At 40.6% G+C, this 22,846-nt stretch overlaps 1 protein-coding gene across 2 annotated transcripts; it reads left to right on the forward strand.

The window, feature by feature from the left end:
* The first annotated feature begins 7,546 nt into the window (after window positions 1-7,546).
* LOC128601890 (NACHT, LRR and PYD domains-containing protein 3-like) lies at window positions 7,547-22,789 on the forward strand. 2 transcript variants are annotated; one of them, XM_053615312.1, is made up of 10 exons: window positions 7,547-7,688; window positions 8,650-9,028; window positions 9,589-11,365; window positions 11,651-11,824; window positions 13,654-13,824; window positions 19,166-19,333; window positions 19,541-19,714; window positions 20,002-20,175; window positions 20,684-20,730; window positions 20,898-22,789. In XM_053615312.1, the coding sequence occupies exons 2-10, from the start codon at window positions 8,659-8,661 to the stop codon at window positions 21,449-21,451; spliced, it is 3,609 nt and encodes a 1,202-aa protein (XP_053471287.1). In that variant the 5' UTR covers window positions 7,547-7,688; window positions 8,650-8,658; the 3' UTR covers window positions 21,452-22,789. The 2 variants fall into 2 exon arrangements, with proteins under 2 accessions (XP_053471287.1, XP_053471288.1); XM_053615313.1 differs by lacking the exon at window positions 19,166-19,333 and having other exon boundaries at window positions 7,548-7,688.
* The last annotated feature ends 57 nt before the right edge of the window (window positions 22,790-22,846 follow it).

Raw genomic sequence — 22,846 nt, forward strand, 5'->3', positions numbered from 1 at the left:
CAAGGTTTCTATAACACAAAACAGAAGCTAATATACAGTCATGTCATGATATCGGATTAGCAGACAATTTATTATTCAATGTCAACTACTCAGCCACTCTCATACATTAACTGTATCTGATTACCATTTTTCTATTTCTTAGTGATGGCCGCGTTTGAAACACTGCTTCATGAAACTGCGAAACCTTTTAAAAATCTTGTTTAAAAAAAAAAAATCAGTGGTTCGGAGCATGTACCAAACTGGGCAAGTCACGTGATTTCGAGGCTTATTTACATCATTACTGCTTTGAAACGTTTCCGATGGTTGCCACTAGGGGGTGTTGATCTCCTCATGAACTCATGAACCAGTGTCTACTATGGTTTTAACTGATTTCGGGTCAGTTTTATGATGTGTATATACTGTTCTCTCTAAATGTTTGCTTTCCCAAGCGTGAATGCAGATAAACAGCAAGCCAAACTCTGTTCAGGAGCCAGGATATGAGCACCTTGCTCCTTTAAATATTCAACGTACAGTTTACATTCTCAGAAACACTGGCCACTGAACCGAATAAAAAGCCATTGGTTTCGTTAGAGTTTAGAAGGAGGATTGACTCAGATGCGACAAACACGTTTCGAGTTTTCACCGCGCCATGTGCTTGCTGCTTCCTGTTACCCAACATGCAGTGCTTGCGAAAACACGTCACAATAAGAGTCCTCATGTATAACCTTACAGAATAATGGCAGGTAAAACAGAATTTGTAGAGAATATTAAGCAACTAAGAAAATATTATATTTATAAATGCAAATGCCCATAATAAACTATACACAGCCTCTAACAGAGGCAGAACATTTACTGTAAATCCAAGAAGTATTGTTTGGGTCCATAGTTCTATAATCCCTTAGCTTCCTAGTCTTGTTAAATTTGCTGTAATTTCTGCTTGACTTCTGGTTTTAATCCTGGCTCTCTGCTGGATTATGATAATAGATTTTGCCCGGGATGATTATTTTGTTTTTGACCCCAGTTTGGAATTGCATTTAGATGAAGGACTTTGGAGCAGTAAAATAAAAACATGCAACACTTACATACTCAATTTTCACACCCTTAAATCCATGAATGAAAAATGAAAGTGGAAGGTTATGAAAACAAACGATGTTCCTCCATGTGATTATTGCCGGTGAACACTCTCATGAAGAACCGCTCCAACAAAGTTCTCCCGAATCTCCACTTTATGGCATTTCGATCCTCCACTGTGAATCTCCCAGTCTGATCATTAGCAGGAATGAGGAAGTGGAGAGGACATACTGACTTTCTGATCATGAATCATGGTAAAGGTTTAGCTTCCGTTCGTCTCTCGTCTTTCTCAGATGTGGAAATTGTCACAGCTCTGAAAGCATTTCTACTCAGGGTGGAGGTTCCCGCTGCTCTCTTTTCTGCTACGGACTCATCCATCACAATCGGCCTAATCTTAGCACCCACATTCACAAGCACAAAACAGAACACCAATGTAAATGACTTTTTAATTTCATATTTCGAATATTTAGTGAAATGAATGATACTAATGCCAAATTTGAGCATATTTAGTCGAATGAACTTCTTCAGATCCAGCAAAATATGTCATTAAAGATATGTATACAAATAAAATATAAAACAAACAGTATACCACCAATATTAAAAATATACCACAATTAACATTAACAGTGATGAGCTTGGTTAATTTAATGGAATACCTCTGGTGGGAATTGAGGTCATACAGAACGGGGCACAAGACACCAGCAAAGCTCGTAGTGCAGACTGAAAGCGTGACTTAAAGCAGGTTCCTTTGGTCTTCTTTACCTGTCGAACATTAACCCACTTTCAGTAACCCTTCATTTACAAAAAATATAGTTTAAACCACACACTCATACATTTACAGGCAAGCCCATCTCTCTGTGTCTCACATTGTTTTGCTTTGCTTCCATCCTGGATTGTTGGTCAGCCTCAGAGGCATCCGACTTCCTTCTGCCAACATCAAACTTTTTAATTAGAATTAAATTATAAATGAATTTATTCATATTTTTCTGTATTTAGAGTGTTTGCTTCAACAACTCCCTACGATAACGATGTATTTATATCAGTGGTAGTGTCATGTAAATACCGGAAAAGGACTAGAGATTATGATTCCCATCAGCCATTGCACCTCACCTGACACTTCACATGACTGTCTGCACCTGATTTCCGTTTCTGGCTCGTTAACACTTGTATATATATAGTCTATCCTCGTTCTACACTGCAAGGGTTGTCTCGCATTGATTGTCTTTCTATGTCATGTTATGCTTTCTTGTCTTTTGTTATTGTCTCATGGTTATGTTCCTTAGTCCTTGTATCTCTGCCACAGATTCATAGTTCTTGTTTTATTTGTTTGTGATTAAACCTTTATCTTTATTTAATTGTACAGCATAAGCTCGGCTTGTCAGTTGTCCCCTTGGGGTAACATTAAAGGGGTAGTGATGTTTTTAAAATGTTTAATTTTTTTTATCTTCCCTGAGGTGTTATTATAATATTAGGGGTTTTTTGCACAAAAATAATTTTTTTTTTAGTAATTTCTGAACGTTTTCCACTCTATCTCTGACCCTCTGACTGAATAATTTTTTTGTGTGCTTTACCTTTAAAACATCAATGTAACCACCCACTGCTCTGATTGGCTAAATATATAAATGTGTTTGTCGTGTGACATAGCAAATCCCGCCACATCCCAAGGAGCCGTTTTTGGAGCTTGGTTAAGTAAATATTCTTTTTGTTCCGAGGAGGACGTATGAAGCCATGAAACTTGCAAGAGGTTTTAATGGTATAATGACCTCTTACATGCCAAAAGATCAAGGAAATTTTGATTTCTCATGTCATGACCCCTTTAAAGCCTGTTTTCCGCTTTATGTTTTGTGTGCTCTTTTAGGATTTTTACTTGTCAACTGTATGAAATCTCATGAAAATGTTGGCAAAGTTCTATAACAGACTGTGCGGAGAACCTGTGTTCTCCATGTCCGATTACAAGATGAAGATCCTCTAACAACAGACCTATGACTAAAGAAAATTACTATGCTCTGCTTACGTCAGTGTGATCACCTTGGTGGAATACCTTTATTGAGCATGCAAGTTTTTTTTTCTAAGAATGTACAAAACCATATGGTTATATGTAATGACAAAATAAATACCTGGATATTGCTATTTGTCAGTAAAGGTCAGTATATAGTATGTTTACCTAATAGAAAAAAGGAACATATTTCCTTCAAAAGTGTTGGGAGTGTCCATGGACTGATGGTCATCAGAAGAAGGCAGCGAATCTTGATCACTGTCACTTAACACACAAAGACAGAACCTTTAAGCACTAAAGATGTCGTATAACAAACCTGTATTCTCATAACAGAATGTTGTGAAAGTTAGATGTTCAAGTTTCACAGCTGTCATGATGGAGTTAGACAGGTCCATAACAGAAAGAAGAAAGAGTTACAGGAAAGAAATAAAACCCGGTAATAAAACAAAACTAATAAATTAACGGTATATTTTAGGAAAAATTAAAGTCTAACCTTTCCATAAGATAAAAATCATTTGTAGAGTCATGTTCATGGTTCTGATCGTGTCCTTCCTTAGAGTAAAATGAAACGCTCAAACAGCTCTCCTCTCCAACTTGTAAACAGAAGAAAGACAGTAGTGAGAAGAGAAACCAGAGAAGCGATTCCTGTTTGGAGCAGGACAAACCAGAGACATGTGTTGACCTGCAGAAAACATCACACCAGTGAACAATTTCAGACCTTTTGCCTACTTATACTCACCTCTCTAAGACAATGTACAAGTAATGAAACTTTGATTTGTACTACCTAGAACAGTTTATGCCCAAGATATACTGTGTGTAACCATGCAAGTAGTAACTATACAAACATTGATATCTGAGTAAATTAGACATTTAAACAAACAAGTGCTTTCTATTATACACTCACGTGTTCCCATGATCACTTCTGGGTTTTTTTTTTGTGTGTGTGTGTGTGTTTGTACAGCAGATCTTATGATCTTCAAGGGTCTCAACCAAATTCAATCCCATATTTACTTCCCCTAGACACTTCCACTTAGGAGAGTCCAAGTTGCAGGGGAAACAAACATCAGCTTGTACAACATTGTTTAATAATCCTGTCATTGTGCCCCATGAGCTTTCTTCTTTGTTTATTCTTCTACTTTAGATAAACATACAAATGAAGTAAAATCACATTGTAGGCATTATTTTAAATGAAATAAACTCAGGGTGTTTAAAAACAACAGCTGTGCTCCCCGGCATAATGGACTCTTCTGAGTTGAAGTGCCTAGGGGAAGTGAGTAAGAACTGCATTGGGAGGGTGCCTGGTTTCAATCCAGAAATGTGCGAGGAAGTGGCTGGAAAGCCTAGAAGCTGGTTTGGACTGACACTAAAGTGAAAAACACCTTCTTACATGTAGAGAAATATCATAAAGTCTATCAAAAGCTTAAACATTTTATGATTAAATCATTCAGCCTTTGGTAAATTTTTCCACAGGAAGTCTGAACACAACTCACTCTGTGGATTCAAAGTCTCATACCAAGTAATTAAATGAAGAACCAAATTCAAGCCACATACAACCTAAATACTGAACACATTTTTGGCTTCAGTTACCAAAATCCTGTTTTCCTGTAGTTCAAAGCCAGATTTTGTTCTGGATCAGATCAACAGAGACACATGAGAGTTATATTTATGCATAGTTTAAATGAACATTTGAGCAAACATTTTTGATAAGATTCAGAGATATTAATAGAAAGAGTACCACATACTATTTAATGCATTTTAAGGAATTTCATATCCGTGGATCATTAAGGTGATAAATTACCTGCTCCACATTAGAAGAAATTCCTGTTTGATTTTTAGAAACAGGAAGTAAAGATATTTAATTACAGTACATGTCTTCTACAATGTAGTCTTTACCTTAAATAAATGGCCCCATGAGTGTTATTTTGAAAAGAACTTCTCTTATATACTCACCAGAATATTTCACTGGTGCTGTTTCCATGATCAATTCTGATTTTCTGTGTTTGCACAACATGTCACTGACTTTATGGTCTTCAAGGGTCTCAACCCAATTAAATCCCATACTTACTTCCCCTAAACACTTCCACTTAGAAGAATCCAAGTTGCAGGGGAGATCAAATTTCAGCTTGTGCAAGATTCTTTAATAAGCATGTCATTTTGCCCCATGAGCTCTCTTTTTTATGTATTCTTCTATTTTGGATAAACATACAAATGAAATAAAGTTCTGTTGTAGTCATTATTTTGAGCAATATAAAGTCACGGTATTTAAAAACAACAGCTGTGCTCCCCGGCATAATGGACTCTTCTGAGTTGAAGTGCCTAGGGGAAGTGAGTAAGAACTGCATTGGGAGGGTGCCCGGTTTCAATCAGGAAATGTGCGAGGCAGCGGCTGAAGAGCGTAGAAACTGGTTTGGACTGGAGCTAAAGTGAAAAGCACTCAATTTCATGCAGAGAAATGAATCATAATGACTAAAAAAACTTAACATTTTTATGATCAAACCATTCCAGAAGAAATAACTGGGCAAAACTAAAGTGAAAGTATTGTATTTAAAAGACTACATTTTGCTTTGTGGTAGTAAAAAGTATTTTCAGATAAGAGAAACAGTTTTGTGATTGTGTAATTGTTTGTCTAGCTCTTTAGCCACTGGTAAATTTTTCTACAGGAAGTCTGAACACAACTCACTCTGTGGTCTCAATTTCTCATAGCAAATTCAACCTTCTACCTACTGTCCCTAGACACTTCCACTTGGTAAAATCCAAGTTGTAGGGGTCATCAAACTACAGCTTGTGTGTCATTGTTTTATAGTCATGTCATTTTGATCCACGTTTCTCATTTCCTATTTAATACCTTTTGAAGTCTTGAAAAAAGCCAATCATGTTATTAGATTGAAATGAAGTTGGAATAGTTAGATATAACAGTTCTGCTCCCCTGTATAATGGCCTCTTCCAAGTTGAAGTGCCTAGGTGAAGTGAATGAGAACTAAATTGGGAGGGTGCCTAGTTTTTATACAGAAGTGTGAGAGGCTGTGGTTGAAGCAGTATCACACCCACAGAGCCTACACTCAGCTTAGGCTTATTTCAGTTTTAATTTGAATTGGCTTTTTAGAGTGAGTTCTTCACTGGATACAGGCAATAGTTTTAATAACTGTTGTAAAACCACATCCCAAAGATGTTCTTCTTTATTTAGATCTAATGATTGTGGAGGTCACTGAAGTACCCTTAACTCATTATCATGCCCATTGATTCCCGCCGGAACCCGATGTTGTCTTCTGCTGTTGAAGTCTGACTGACTGAATTTTCAGCATGTTGTCCATTCTGAGATCTGAGCTTTCCTTCTCACCACAGTTGTAAAGAATGGTTATTGTGTTACTGTAGACTTCCTGTCAGCGTGAACCAGTCTGCCCATTCTCCTCTGAGCTCTCTCATCAACAAGGTGCTTCCACCTATGATTTTAAGCATTGCACTACTGCCTGATGATTGGCTTATTCAAAAATTTAATGAAAGAGCAGATGTACAGGTGTTCCTAATAAAATGACCTGTATGTGTGTGTGCGTTATAGTGTATAGTGTGTACACTATACAGCCAAGAGTTGACCTGACCATCACACCCATATGTGCTTGTTGAACATCCCATTCCAGATGTATTCCCCCTTTGCTGTTATAATAAGCTCCACTCTTCTGGGAAGGCTTTCTACTAGATTTTGGGGCGTGGCTGTGGGAATTTGTGTTCATTCACACACTCTACAAGAGCATTAGTGAAGTCAGGTACTGATGTTGGTATGTTGAGGAGGCTGCAGTTCCAGTTCATCCCAAAGGTGTTCAGTGGGGTTGAGGTCATGGCTCTGTGAAGGTCACTCAAGTTCTTCCACTCCAAACTTAACACATCATGTCTTCAAGGAGCTCGCTTTGTGCACAGGGGCATTGTCATGCTGGAACAGGTTTGGACCTTCTAGTTCTTAGGGAAATTGTAATGCTACAGCATACAGAGACATTCTATACAATTGTGTGCTCAACATTTATGGGTGTGATGGTCAAGTGTCCACATACTTTTATATATACACTGTACTCAGCTGGAAAAAAAATTGGGGGCGAACCCTCAGCCAACTTCCGGCTACAAATAGAAGTATAAAAAAATATACTTATATTTGTAGCTTGTACAAATATGCTTATATTTGTAGCTTCTTGTTGTTGGTGTTGTATCTCTCAAATGTTTCAATTACGTTAGCGATTTTTTTATTTATTTGATGTTCTATCTACGGTTTGTTTGAGTCTAACGACTTTTAATTGTTCAATGATTAAAAAAACACCCCACTAGCTTGCCTATGATTCTGCTTGACATATTATGACAGAAATATTTTTATGTTTTTAATCTTTGGTGACGTTTTACAATCGTTATCAGTGTCCCAATGTGTAGCGAGCCAGGGTCCTTACCAGTGCCCCAACTTGTCTACACCATATACTGTTCCTGCTGAACCAGGGAGCTGGTTGAGACACTCTGTATCAAAGTTAGATTTCGTCTTCAAATTGTCTGACTTTTATTTTGAATAGGCTGGATGCTTTGGCGGTAGTTTTTCGTACAGTAATACAATAACATTTTCCGGTAGTGATTCATTCTCTTACTTCTCGCAGCCACCTCACAGCTACAGGTAATGTTTTTTTCCCTAATCCAGTTTGACTTTTGGGTATTTTAAGTGTTGTAAGACTCAAACGTTTACCAGCATTAATTAAGCTCTGACCAGGAAATGGATATAGCAGACTGGAAAAAAAAGTTACTCTCTCTCTCTCTCTCTCTCTCTCTCTCTCACACACACACACACACACACACACAGACAGAAAGAGAGAGAGAGAGAGAGATTGCGTAATGGCGGTGTTTGTGTTCTACGCGCTTTTTCTTTCTGAAGTAATAACTTAAAGGAGACTTTCTGAAGGATCATCACTGAAAAGAATAATGAACACACTTAATGGATGGAAAGATGGTTGTTTTGAAGAACGATTTGTCTTAACTTTATGTCAAATAGTGCCGAGATATTGCTCAAGTGCATCTGTAAGCACTTCTATCTTCCAAAATGGACTCTCCAGTCCTGATCAAATCTGTTATCGAGTAGATCAGCTGTTTATCAGTATGTCATTAACCAGCACAAATCTTTCACCAATGTTTCTTTTACAAGTAGTTGATAATCACAGATCCATCACGAAATAAAATTTAAAAACTAAAACACAAAGTTATGGCCCCTAGGGGTCCCCAGACAACACTTTGAACGCCATGGCTGGAGAATATTCAAATATTTAAGATTTTCAGTGGAATATTTAATCATAAATATGAGATATTACCAGATGTCTTTAAATGCCAGAGCTTTACTATGATTTCAGTGATTGCTAATGTTCTGAGTGTAGCATAATAACCTGTTTTATAACCATCTTGTGAAGAATATGGTGTTGTTTGTTGTATGTTTGGTTTTCACTACAAAAGGTTACAGAAAGGTGATTTAATTGAATAAGGAAATAACCAATACAGCGTCAGACTGAACCAGGAGGTCAAACCATGTGTAAGAATGTGTCATTCAAAAGAGCCTTTAATAAAATCCCAACAACTACTATTTTTTTCAGCCTTCCACCATGACCAGTTCCCCGTGCATGCTTCTTAAAGCCTTGGATGAATTAGTGGATGATGATTTGAGAAGATTTGTGTATCTTCTTAGTAACCCACCAGAGGGATTCCAATGTATTCCAAAGGGAAAGGTGCACCAAAAACCAAAAGAAAAAGTGGTTGACGAAATGATCGAAATATATGGGGAACAGCGTGCTCTTCAAGCCACTATAGCCATTTTGAAAAAAATGTATAAAAATAATCTAGCTAGTAAATTAACAGAAGAAATGAAACGGGAAAAGCCTGATCCCAATGCTGTGCCTTTAAAGAAGCAGAAACTGGCCAATGCACCAAGCCAGACGTGTAAACCAGCCAAAGTACAAAATGCATCAGACAAAGGTAAGGATGCAATTTGCACCAGTGTACATTTAGCAGATTGCCCTATTCCAGAGCGAAGTGCGTTGTAGTCGATATCAAAAACATGTAGTCATGATAGTACACTGGGGTTAGGGAGTATTAACACTATAAAGTTAGAAACCCTGCTTTAGTGGTTAGTACGACATGAAGGAAAATACTGACAGTGGATTTTTTAAAATAGAAGTGTCATTTACTGTAAGTGCTTGGTGAAGAGTTAGAACTCTTAGTCTGAAGTCAGTCAGTGACTCATTTGTCTGGACATTCAGGGAAAGTTCATTCCATCAAGTTCAGATACTCAAACGTGAATATGAATTTTATGAGATAAGCATCATTGTAAACCAAATAAACTATAAATGTGTAACACATGATTTATTAACCTCATTAAAACTGATTTAAAAATTATTTATTAATAGGCATTGTATTTCAAAAATCTCAAAATGGATTAGCGTCAACATTTTGTGTAATTATAGTTAGTATTATAATTATAGTTAGTATAGTTGTATTATGACAATGACATTTTGTTTATCATTTTCTGTGAACAGGGCAAGATCGTCACAGTGTCATAACAAGACATAAAGACTGGCTAAAGGATCAAAATCGTTTCATAGTCGAAGAGACTGCTAAAGATAAGCACAGGATTCCACTTAATGACATTTACACAGATCTCATTATTACAAAAGGAGAGTGTGAAACTCGTAATAATGAGCATGAAGTTTTGATGACTGAGAATTCACAATTTTCAGACAAGACCAGAATCAACTGCAGTGACCTCTTCGGTCGGAATGAAAAAGAAATCAAAACTGTTCTTACGAAGGGTGTTGCCGGCATTGGAAAAACAGTGTCTGTGCAGAAATTCATCCTTGACTGGGCCGAGAATAAATCTAATCAAGATGTTATGTTTCTGTTTCTACTTCCATTTCGTCGGCTGAACCTGATTAAAGATGAATATCGTAGTCTTCATCAACTTTTGGTTTACATGCATCCCAAACTTGAAGGCTGTCACTCAAGCATGTATGTCGACGAGAAAATGTTATTCATATTTGATGGCCTTGAGGAGAGTAGAATTCAAATGAATTTTAGACAAACATCAAGCATTAATTGTGTTAACACCAAAGCCACAGTGGAAGCCTTAATTATAAACCTCATCAGCGGAGAGCTACTCCCTTCTGCTCTTATATGGATAACTTCTCGACCAGCAGCAGCCAATCAGATACCCTCTCGTTACATTAACCTTGTGACAGAAATTCAGGGATTCAATGACTCCCAAAAGGAGCAGTACTTTAGAAAAAGGGTGACTGATGAGGACAAAGCCAGCAGAATCATCTCGCACCTTAGGAAAGCAAGGACTCTTCACATTATGTGCCACATTCCAGTCTTTTGTTGGATTTCAGTTACTGCTCTTCAGCCTTGGCTTTCCCATGAGTGCAAAGGAGAAATCCCCACAACACTGACTGAAATGTACTCTCACTTTTTACTCGTTCAGATAATCACGAAGAACAAAAAGTTTGATGAAAGACATGAAACAGACTCAAAGTCATTGCTGGAGTCCAATGAAAACATGATTCTGAAACTAGCCAAGTTGGCTTTCAAACAACTGTTAAATGGCAATGTCCTCTTTTATGCAACAGACCTGGATGAGTGTGGAATCGATGTCCAAGAATCATTCTTATACTCTGGGATTTGCACAGAAATCTTTAAAATGGAATCAGAGTTTTACTGTACAAAAGTCTATTGCTTTGTGCATTTGAGCTTCCAAGAATTTTTTGCCGCTCTCTATGTGTTCTATTGTTATCTGCGCAAGGACATGGGGGAAGTGAAGATGTTTCTGCCAAAGACCAAGGCTGTGACTTCAGAAATACCACTGGATGTGCTAATGAAACATGCAGTGGCAGAAGCCTTGAAGAGCAAGAATGGACATCTTGATATGTTCCTCCGTTTTCTTCACGGCATGTCACTGGAATCCAACCAGAGACTCCTGAAAGGTCTACTGCCCTTTACCAAGAGCAGCTCTGAGAGCATCGAGAAAATAAAACAAAACCTGAAATGCGGACAAAAAAGAAACATCAACCCTGAGCGCTGGCTGAATCTCTCACACTGCTTAATAGAAATGAAGGATAACACTCTTCAGCAAGAAATTCAGACTTACCTCGAGTCTAAAAAAAAGTCCAAAAAGCTCACTCTTGCACAGTGTTCGGCAATGGCTAACATGTTTCAGGTTTCAGAGAAGGTGATGGATGAGTTGGATCTGAAAAAATACAACACAACAGAAGAGGGGCGTAGAAGACTAATCCCAGCTCTAAGGAACTGCAAAAAGGCTATGTGAGTATATCTTTTTTTTTTTCTTATTTTTATTTTTATTTCAGCTCAAACAAAAAATCTTCAGTTTCATTTCTACTGAACATTTCTACTGAACATTTCTACTGAACATTCCTGCTGAACATTTCTACTGAACATTTCTATTGAACATTTCTATGTGAGTATATCTACTAATATGTGAGAAGTAACTGCTTTAAATATTATTTTTAGGAAACAATTTGTTATTGTGGTTCATTGTGTACTCCCATTACAAGCTGATGAATACCTCTCTGATTTCTCTTGCTGTAGCCTGGCAGACTGTAACCTTACAGAGAATTCCTGTGAAAACATTGCATCAACTTTACAGACAGCAAATTCACCATTGAGAGAGCTGGACCTGAGTAACAATGACCTACAGGATGCAGGGTTGAAACTGCTCTATGAAGGGCTGAAGTGTTCTGATTGTAACCTAGAGATACTAAGGTAAAGAGACACAATGTAAAAATTACTGCAAAAACATGTTTGTTCCCCCCCACATCTGCGTAGGTTTTCACCAGGTTCTCCCGTTTCCTCCCCCCTCCCAATACATGGCAGATGTTCACATATCTAGTGTTCCTGAGATAATCTTCAGATCTACCTCTACCTGACCAGAATAAAGCAGTTAATGAAGATGAATTAATTAAAATTTTACTGTTTATTTAGAATATTTGTATTATTTGTGCACCTCTCCATGCAATACAAGTTGTATATAAAGTAGATGTAGCCATTAGAGTATTTGGCACCGTCATACCAATTGTTCATTCATTTATAGTAAGAACAATCTGTGTCCTGGTCAGTGTGGTGGTGGATCTGGAGCCTATTCTGGGAACGCTGAGCTCAATGCAGAATTATAACCTATAGAACACATTTTTTGTGATTGTTGAGGCCCAAAATGCTTGATTTTGCTGCAGCTTTTTCCAAAACCTAAGAAGCAATTTGCAGATTTGGGGGGTGGGGATGGGGGGGTTATGGAAAATAATTAAAATGGCTAAATTACAATTGCACGAAATTGTTTTGCACGTCTTTCACCATGATGTGTGTTATGATGATATGATGTGTGTGGTAAATGAGTCCTTTTAGCTGTGCTCATGTTCAAAGCACATGAATCGAAGAGGGTTTTGGCTGAATGCACATTGTGATGACATTACATGGTGTGTTTTGATGAAGTCACTGGACACGTCTTGGCCCAAATCTATGGCAATTCTGAAAAATTGGACTGACGTACCCTGGGTAGAATGCCAGTCCATAGCAGGGCACCATATACACATTCACACCTCGGGGGGAATTTAAAGTAGCCGATCAACCTAGGGTCATGTATTTGGGATGAAGGAGATAACCAGGGAGAACAAATTGGTAGCTCTGAAACAAAGTGAAGACCCTGGAGCATGGACTACAGGCAATACCAGTTGCAGCACCAAATGAAACAATTGAAATGTACTTCTTTTTTTTTTTTTTTACATCAACATCTGGAAATGAGAGTTGTTCATATAGGAGCCATTTCAGACATTTTTTTTTTTTTTACAGTTATGACATTTGGCAGACACCCTTATCCAGAGTGACTTATATTTATCTAATGTATACAACTGAGCAGTTGAGAGTTAAGGGCCTTGCTCAATTGCCCACCAGTGGCAGGTTGGCAGTGCTTGGATTTGAACTTGCGACCAATCAGTAGTCCAATGTTTTTTGTTCAAATCCCAGAAGTCAATTTTTTTATAGAATCAGTGACAAACTATTGAGGTATAATGGTTTACACAAATGCGCAATGAGTTTGCTGCAACTGCTTGCTCTGCTCAAGGCTGAGAGACACTATGTGGTCAAAAGTATATGAACACAAGAACATAGTTGTATAGATTGTGTTTGTATGCTTCCCTTTACTGGAACTAAGAGACCCCAAACATATAACAGCATGACGATGCCCCTATGCACAAAGCGGGCTCCATGAAGACATGGTGTGTTAAGGTTGGAAGAAGGTGAAAGAATCCGAGTGTCTTGCACAGAGCCCTGACCTCAACCCCACTAAACACCTTTTGAATGTAATTTGCATACTATCTGCAAATGCTGACTAACCAGATTTTGTTTTTTAACTTGAATCTCCAACAAAGTCTCAGTCAAACTTTTACTGAGTTGTAGTAATAAAAATAAAAAAAAAAATCCAAGATTACTGCAGAAGTTCTGTAAAAATTGTATTTCAATTTAAAGCAGTGTACACAATTAAAAAATGGGCAAGTGTAATTGGCAAACTGTACTGAAAATATTTTGTCTCGCATCTACAGTGTCTCCAACTGTAAGCTGACCACACTGTCATGTGAAGATACTGCTTCAGCTCTATGTTCAATAAATTCATCCCTGAGAAAACTGGACCTGAGCTTCAATGACTTGCAGAAGGGAGTAAATCAACTCTTTAGAGGACTACAGAGCCCAAACTGTAAACTGGACACATTAAGGTTAGTCTCAGGATGGGTATAACTTTTCCTGTTCCACAAAACAGTTTCTGTGAACTTTCAATAAAAATGTGAATTGAAATGTGAATTGTTCTTATACTAATATGAAGTCTTTTCTCAAATATATCCGTATACAAGGCTTCACCTTGCCTGCTTTTGACCTTTTTCCACTTTGTGCACCAAATTTGGGAATTTATCTACCTTGAGCATTTAAAGACCATTTTTTTGCTGGAAGGTTGTGATCTATATGATATATAGCAAGTGGTGGGTTTTTTTTTTTTTAAATAAGTTGAACAACTCTTTTAAGTACATATCCTTACATACAGAACTATCTATATATGTAAATCACTTACATCTTTTTAAATATTTTTAATTAACACTGAATGACGTTGAAAACATAAGCCTGAATACTTTATTTCTTATGTAGAAACGTCTGGTTCCCTTCTCAGGGAACAGGGTTACATGCGTAACCCAGACGTTCCCTTTCAAAGGGAACTTCAACGTTGTGTTTAGCATAACAGTATGGGAACGAGAATACCCACTCCGTCATACCGAGGGTACGGACTGTTCAAAAAGACCCAAGCCCAAGGGTCACTGCAAGACACTCGAGCCTGGGGTGGAATGAATATCCAGGCTGTGATAACGAATGAATGTGTGTGGCGTAGACCACCCTGCAGCAGCACACACATCCTGTAGGGATTCCCCTTTGGACAAAGCCTTTGAGGAGGCGACCGCCCTAGTGGAATGAGCCCTTATGCACAGAGGCGTAGCGAGACCAAGTGCCTCATAAGCAATAGAGATTGCTTCCACTATCCAATTAGAGATGCGCTGCTTTCATACAGCATCACCACTACTGTCGCCGCCAAGCAGACCAGCAGCTGCTCTGACTTACGCCACTGGCCGGAGCGGTGGCCGTAAGTACAGAGAGTCCTTACTGGACACAGCAGGTGCATCCTCTCTTGTTCCGGTGTGAGGAACGGAGGAGGGCAGAAAGCCTGCAACACCACAGGATGGGCAGCCGATGTAGGCACCTTAGGAATATAATCCGGCCTAGGATACAGGATGGCCTTGGCTAATCCAGGGGCAAAGTCAAGGCAGGAAGGGGCAACAGAGAAAGCTTGTAGATCTCCCACTCGCTTGAGAGATGTCAGGGCCAGCAGAGCTACCTTTAGAGTCAGAAGCTTCTCAGAGGCTGACTCTAAGGGCTAAAATGGGGCCCTTGACAGACCTTTCAAGACCACAGAAAGGTCCCAGGAAGGTATGCGCGGCCTGCAGATGGGCCTCAGCCGCCTGACTCCATGCATGAACCTCGAAGTTAGAGGATGTTGCCCCACAGAGGCTCCATCAACAGGGGCATTGCTGGCCGAAACGGCGGCCATGTAAACCCTGATTGTAGAAGGAGCCAACCCTGCTGAGAAACGTTCTTGTAACTCCAGGACTGTAGCTATTGCGCAGTTCACTGGTTCTAGCTGACGTTCCTCACACCACAAGTCAAAAAGCCGCCACTTGAGCGCATACAATTTCCTTGTGGATGGTGCTCTAGCATTTAACATCTATGAGCTATGAACTGGTGCCCTCAGGGGCCAGACCCAGAGTTTCTATAGTTCTGGCCGAGAGTGATAAATCAGCCCTCCAACTTGAGACAGTAGATCCCTGCGGATGGGAATCTCCCAGGGAGTACCATCGAGCCGGGAAATTATCTCCAAAACCATATTCAAGCTGGCCAATAAGGTGCTACTAGCAGCAGACCTAGACGGTCTTGGTGAACTCTCGCTAGAACTTGTGGGAGCAAAGCGATTGAGGGAAAGCATATAGACGTGACCTCGGCCACGTGTGCACCATGGCGTCCAACCCCAGTGGTGCAGGAAGAGTGAGGGCGAACCACAGTGGGCAGTGTGTTGTCTCCTCGGAGGCGAACACATCCACTTCCGCTTGTCCGAACCTCCGCCATATGGACTCCACCACTTGTAGATGGAGCCGCCAACCCCCGGGCCTCAGCCCCTGCCTCAACAGGATGTCTTCCCCCACATTCCAGCTGCCCGGAATGTAGATTGCATTCACTGACAAGAACTTTCCCTCTGCCCAGAGAAGGATTAGTTGCGCCTGCCTGAACAGGGGGCGTGAACGTAACCCTCCCTGGTGGTTGATATGTGAGACCACCGCTGTGTTGTCTGACACAACTAACACATGTTGACCTCTCAAATGAGGAAGAAAGAATTTCAGTGCTAGGAATACGGGCAGCATCTCTAGGCAATTTATATGCCACTCCAGATGAGGGCCGCTCCAAAGACCGTGAGCTGGACAGCCATCTAAGACTGCACCCCAGCCCGTGAGGGAGGTGTCTGTCATTACCGTCTTGCAATAAGGAGACACCCCTAGAGTGTGACTCGAGGCTAAAAACTGCGGACACCTCCAAATACTCAGAGCACGTAGGCATCCTCGGATGAAACCTTTGACTTTTCAGCCACCACTGAAACGGTCTCATGTGCAATAGGCCCAATGGGATGATGTTGGCTGAAAATCCTATCGATCCTATGCGTGTTGGGGATAGAAACGCCCTCATCGTAGTAGAGTCCCATATAACCCCTAGAAAAGTTGTCCTCTGCACTGGAGAAAGCATACTTTTCTTGAGGTTCAACCTGAGCCCCAAGCTCCTCATGTGGGCAAGAACAGCATCTCGATGTTGAAGTGCCAGTTCCCTGGATCGCGCTAGAATTAACCAGTCATCCAGGTAGTTTAGTACACGGATGCCCTGGAGTCATAAGGGAGCCAGAGCAGCATCCATGCACTTTGTGAAGGTGCAAAATTGGTATGCATTGTCTCCAAACGCAAACCTCAGGAACTTCCTGTGACTGGGCGATATTCCTATGTGGAAATATGCATCTTTCAGATCTATCGTCACAAACCAGTCCTCGAACTGAATCTTTGGCACGATAAGTTTGAGAGTCAGCATCTTGAACCTGTAAGTCCGAAGACTACGGTTCAGATGACGCAGATCTAAAATTGGCCGCATACTTCTATCTTTTTTGCAGACCAGGAAATTACGGCTGTAAAAACCTCCCTCCCTTAGGGAACGTGGTACATGTTCTATGGCCCCTTTGTCCAAAAGGGAACTTACTTCCTGCACTAACATTGGGCTCTGCTCTGTGCTGACAACTGTGGTGAGCACACCTCTGAACCGGGAGGGTCGAGTTCTAAACTGGACCCGGTAACCCTTTTCTATGGTAGACAGAACCCATGGAGACACATTTGGCAGTAGTATCCACGCTGCCAGATGGTCTTTCAGTGATGTTAGCTTTTCCACATTCTGTTGGAGGGAAAGCATCAGATTTCCGTTGCCCTGTGACAGCTCGCTGACCAGAGAAGGCTAAAAAGGTGGGATGGCCTTGGCTAGGGCAGGCCCTACAGTAGCACTGGGGGCTATCTGCCCTAACAACCTCATGTCCCCTGATACGTCCCTCCGTGGCCCATCAGGACCGTTCCTTCTTTGGCTACTTTGCTTTTTTGATCATTCTTAGATCAGGCCTGTTAGCAGGCTGCAGCTGTGGCCCCTATGTCCCCCTGGCTCTCCGCAGGGGGAGGCGGGCTGCCACACTCGCCTTCTGTGCCTCCCTCGCACTTGTGCTGGCCCGGGCTCCACTATGGCTGCCCGGGTGAACTCGACACGACGGAGAAGGAACTGGCTGAACGCCGCCGTTTGCTGTTTTGCCTTGGGAAACCTGTTGGCGATGGCATTAACCGCACCGCCAAACAGGCCGGAAGGTTTAACAGGGGCGTCCAGCAAGAGACCTTATCTTTGTCCGCCATCCCTGAGAGCTTGAACTATAGGTGCCTCTCCACCACAACCATGCTACTCATTGAACGGCCGATATGACGGGCCGTTTGTTTGGTCGCCCGGAGAGATAAAACTGTGGCGTGGCGCGGCGCAGCTCTGCCACTGGCCCAATTCCTTCCCCAGTATCGAGCTCACTCAGCAGGTCTGCTTGATAGGCCTGCAACACTGCCATTGTATGCAGTGACCCACAAGCAAGACCCACTGCCGCATAGGCTTTGCCCACCAACACCGAGGTGGCCTTATATGGCTTGGAAGGTAAAGTTGGCCTCCCTAAATTACCTGCCGTTGATGGAAAGAGGTGGCTGGCAAGCGCCTCGTCCACCTTCGGCATCGCTAAATAGCCGTGCTGCTCACTCCCCATGACAGCTGAGTAATCAGACGTCGCGGGGTTATAAACACGGCTAGTGTATGGTTTTCTATAGAAGCGTGATATCTCATCATTAATTTCTGGAAAAAAGGGGAGTTTTCTGCAGTGTGAGGGAGATTTATATTTATTTTCACTGGAGAGGAAGGACTCATCCAGCCTACTACGAGCCACTTCCTCGTCCCCGGGCCAGTCTATATTCAACTTTTCAACACACCTAGTAATCACCTCAAGCAGCTCTTTATATGCTTGAGAGCTGCTCTCGGTTTTTGGCGCAACGGCACCCTCTACTGACTCATCGGAGTCAGTGAGGTTGTTTTGGCTTTCTATAGGGGAAGGAGGAGTCACGACGTGAGCTCCAAAGTCAGGCGGAGAGCCGAACCCGGAAGACAGAGCAAGAGATAGAGCAGCGCTTGTCTCCGGCTCCTCTTCCAAATCCATACGAGATCCTCAGGACCTGAGCTGGCTGGCTGCCTCGGCAGCGGCCGGCCCAGATCCGCAAGGCTCTGAAACTCAATTCCCTTCGGACGAGAAGAGAGCGAGACGCGAGCGGAGCTGCCTAATCGTGAAATGTTCACAATGCTGACAGACAGACCCCTCAAGGGCTGCCGTTGCATGCTCCACAACCAAACACTTCACACAGAAAGCGTGTCCGTCTCCTCCCGTGATGAAACGGGAACAAGGCGTAACATACTTTCTGAAATCTCTCTCGCTCATTCTTTCTTTCTCTTTTCTTTTCTTTTCTTTTTAAAAAGGGATAGAAAGTTTAGAGAGTTTGAGAAAATATAGAGTAGAAATGACACGTCTTTTAGTCACACAAACAAAAGCCATGGAGTCTCGCTGAAGATAATAAGGCTGGCGGCGTGGTTCACAGGTGCCATATATTTATCATGCGACGCGCTTAATTGCCACGTCACCTGATCATGACAGGCCTATAAGGAGAGGCATGATTTCACACAAGCTTCAGATACCGGTCACACGCGCAAGGGCGCTCCCATACTATTATGCTAAACGCAACCTCGAAGTTCCCTTTGAAAGTTGTTATAGATTGCTTTGTTGGAAAAGTGTAAAAGGAAATGGAAGAGCCTTTGTTTCAGTGAAGCTTTTATGACTCTCTTTATTCTAAATGTGCTCTCGTTTCCCAGGATCTCAGATTGTAAGCTTACTGTAGAATGTTGTAAATACATTGCCAAAGCTTTAGCAAAGTCACCTTTGAGAGAACTGGATCTGAGTTGCAATGACCTGCAAGATACAGGAATGAAGATGCTCTCTGGTGGCCTGAGGAGTTCACATTGTAATCTGAAAATACTTAAGTAAGTGTCAAATAAATAATAATAAAAAAAAACGCTGTGTAAACTTTGTACTAAACACACTGTGCACACTAACACACAGCCTGAAGGGTTGAATCAAATACTGAATCGTTTGTTGCAATTGATGTTTTTCATTAAGGAGCCAAGCACTAAAATAAACCTATTTCTCTAGGCTACTGAAATATTCTTTCCTGCCTCCCCTTTTTATAGACTCTCGGACTGTAAACTCACTCAGCAGTCTTGTACAGATATCGCCAAAGTTCTGCAAAAACCAAACTCGTACCTGAGAGAGCTGGATCTAAGTGATAACGACCTGCTGGATTCTGGTGTGAAAGGGCTGTCTGATGGATTAAGGAGTTCAGAATGTGTTCTGGAAATACTGAGGCAAGTGTTTTGTCAAAAAATGGCAGATGTAAATCATCCAACAAGCATGTATTCATTCATTCATTCATTCATCTTCACTAGGCACTTAATCCTGGGTCACAGTGGATCTACAATCATCCTGGGAATAATGGGTGCAAACACCGACGTTTTTTTAGTATTCTGACCTAATCAATACACTATATAAGGCTGATACGTCATGCATCATTCAGTTTGTGTAGGTGTAACAAGTTCACCTGCAAAGGAAGTGTTTTCCTGAATGTGCTTTTTCTCTGTATTCTTATCTCTAGATTGTCTGGCTGTTGTCTCACAGCAATGAGCTGCTCTTCACTCATTTTAGCTCTGGATTCAAACCCCACATACCTCACTGAGCTGGATTTAAGCTACAATCATCTAGGACCTTCAGAATGGGAACAACGTTTAGTAAAGAAGAGGAGTTCAATCTGTAAACTGGAGACCATTAAGTAAGAGGAGCATGTTCTTATGACCTCGTCTAGGTTAGGCCAAACATACAAAATTATGATCTTCTCCTAAATCCTGATACACCACAAGTATTATACAAGTACTACACTCCACAGTAGTAGTTACTGGCTCATATGAAAGTAGACACTCAGGGCTTTAAGAATTTGCAGTTTTTGATAAGTATTTATTTCTTTTTTTAACCTACAAGGTTTGTGTTATTATTATATTGTGGCAGTTGTATATGGTGTTTTACTATCAAAAAAGCTTTAGTTGTGCTGTCCGTTTAATCTCTATACCAATGTTATTGTTGAGAGGTGTGAATTGTTTGGCCAGTAGGGGGCAAACCCCGCTCCCCTTTCCCATTGCCCTGCTCACCAGCAGATAAACAAAGAGTCATAAGTCAAGAGTCAACAAGAACAGCTCTTTATAATAATTCAGGTGTGTGTGTGTGTGTGTGTGTATGTGTGTGTGCCTGTGCATTCCCGTGATTTTTATTGTCTGCACTTCTAGAATGGACCAAAGTGGAGAGTTGAGAATAGCACCAGGCCTCATGAAATGTAAGTCAAAAGTACAAATCTTACTGCTGATATGAGTAATGAATAAAGACTAAGAACTGATGGTACTTCTGGAGTCCTAATTTTGACTTTTGTAGTAAAATCTGAAATATTGTGAAAGGTGTGTATGTATCATAAATGTAATATTGAGTAAAAGATTTCATGTGCAGATGCCTGCAGGCTGACGCTGGATCCCAACACAGCAAACACACGCCTCTCACTGACCGCTTCTGACACCAGCATGTCGCTTATGCCAGAAGGTTCATGTCCACGTCAATGTCAAGACTACAGACAGAGATTTCAGTACGCGACGCAGGTGTTATGTAGAGAGAGTCTGTCTGGACGTTGTTACTGGGAGGCTGAGTGGCATCGGGGGGCCTCCATCGCTGTGGCGTACAAATCTATCAGCAAGAAGGGACGCAGAAATGACTGCCTGTTCGGACGTTCAAAAAAGTCCTGGAGCCTGGAGCTGTCCATGGATGATAAAGATTGTTCGGTAGTGCACAATAACAAGGTCATGGTCAGGCCACATCCCCAGGGTAACAGAGTAGGAGTGTATGTGGACTACCCAATTGGATTTCTGTCCTTTTACACCATCTCCTCACACACACACACTCGGACGCACATACACACTTTCCGCACAACGTTTACTGAACCACTTTTTGCAGGATTTGGACTCAAGGATGCTGGTGCCTCTATCTCTCTCATCCATTCTTCAAACTAAAAAAACAAAAAGTGGCATTTAATACTTTTGATATGAACGGAGGTTAATGTAACAGGAATTTATTTTTATTTCTATTTAAGGATGGCTTGTAAAATATTATAATTAAAATACAATAATCTCACAATGTGTGTAATTTATATCTGTGTTGTAAAACAGTGCTGCCTCCTGGTGAAGAGTTATTAAGCACCAGTCTCTTGATGTGATAACCCAAGCTGTCGTTATGGCACCATGTTCCAGATTTTATTCAAATGCTAATTAGAAAATGCTCAGTTAAAGATGCATTGCAGGAATGTTACCAAAAATGATCTGATAAGTATCTGAAAGTGTTAGTTATATTCTTTATGATAGATGTAGTGCTAGATCAGGCTTCTCAATTAGATAAACCATTGTTACATCACATATACCACAACAGAACACATTCGCTAAAGTGTTGCCTTTTATACTCTGAATATATTTTGAGGAAGTTCTGCATTTTGATGTTTCATATTTTCATGGACTTGCATCACAGCTATATTCCTTGTTCTTACCCATTGTTATGGATGACTAAGGGAGTTTGGCCTATGTGTTACCTCATATTTATACCCCTGTGAAACAGGAAGTCATGAAGAATTTCCTGTTCCTAGTCACCCAGGTGTACTAAAAATTTGTTTTTAAATATAAATGGGAGTACATTCAAATATATTTTCTCATATGAATTCATACAGTAGGGGTGCCAATAATTGTTGTGCACCTATATTTAACAAAGTAAAGTTTTTTGATAAACCTGTGTTGTGTTTGCAATTGTTTGATATACATGAGAGCAGGGTATTTTTGTGAATTTTTTTTAAACAAGTGACAATTTTTCACAGCCTTCTTTGCTCATATTCACCAAGGGTGCCAATATTAGTGGAGGGCACTGTATCCATTCACACACTCATTTGCACCCAGGGGCAGTTTATCTTAGCTATTCCATCTACTTCATGATTTTCACAAGTATGAAATTGTGAACCGTTTATTTCAGCATTAAAGTTTTAATTTGAATGCATTTAAAAAAAGTATTTGATTGCTCGAGCATCTTTTCAGAGATTTTAATTGAAACCCATTTAAACTGTTTAAGTAGATTGAATGTGTTACCTACTTCACTTTGATTTGTATTGGATCATCTTTCTCACATTTAGTGATCATTACAGGTGACTTCAGACATTTTTCTGTCATACGTGTACCTTTCATGAAAAGATCATCTTTTTTTATTTCTAGGAAGAAAATGTCATATCTACCATGGTTATGTGTCTAAAGATGGTAAAATGAAATTAAACGGACTTGAGGTAATAAAAATGGTCATGCCATGACTTTCTTGAACCGAGTGACAGAGTGGTTCAGTAGTCTTCATACAGTTTAACTGGTAAGAACAAAACA

Source organism: Ictalurus furcatus, chromosome 26, assembly GCF_023375685.1.
Source record: "Ictalurus furcatus strain D&B chromosome 26, Billie_1.0, whole genome shotgun sequence".
In the NCBI taxonomy this organism is placed as follows: Eukaryota; Metazoa; Chordata; class Actinopteri; order Siluriformes; family Ictaluridae; genus Ictalurus; species Ictalurus furcatus.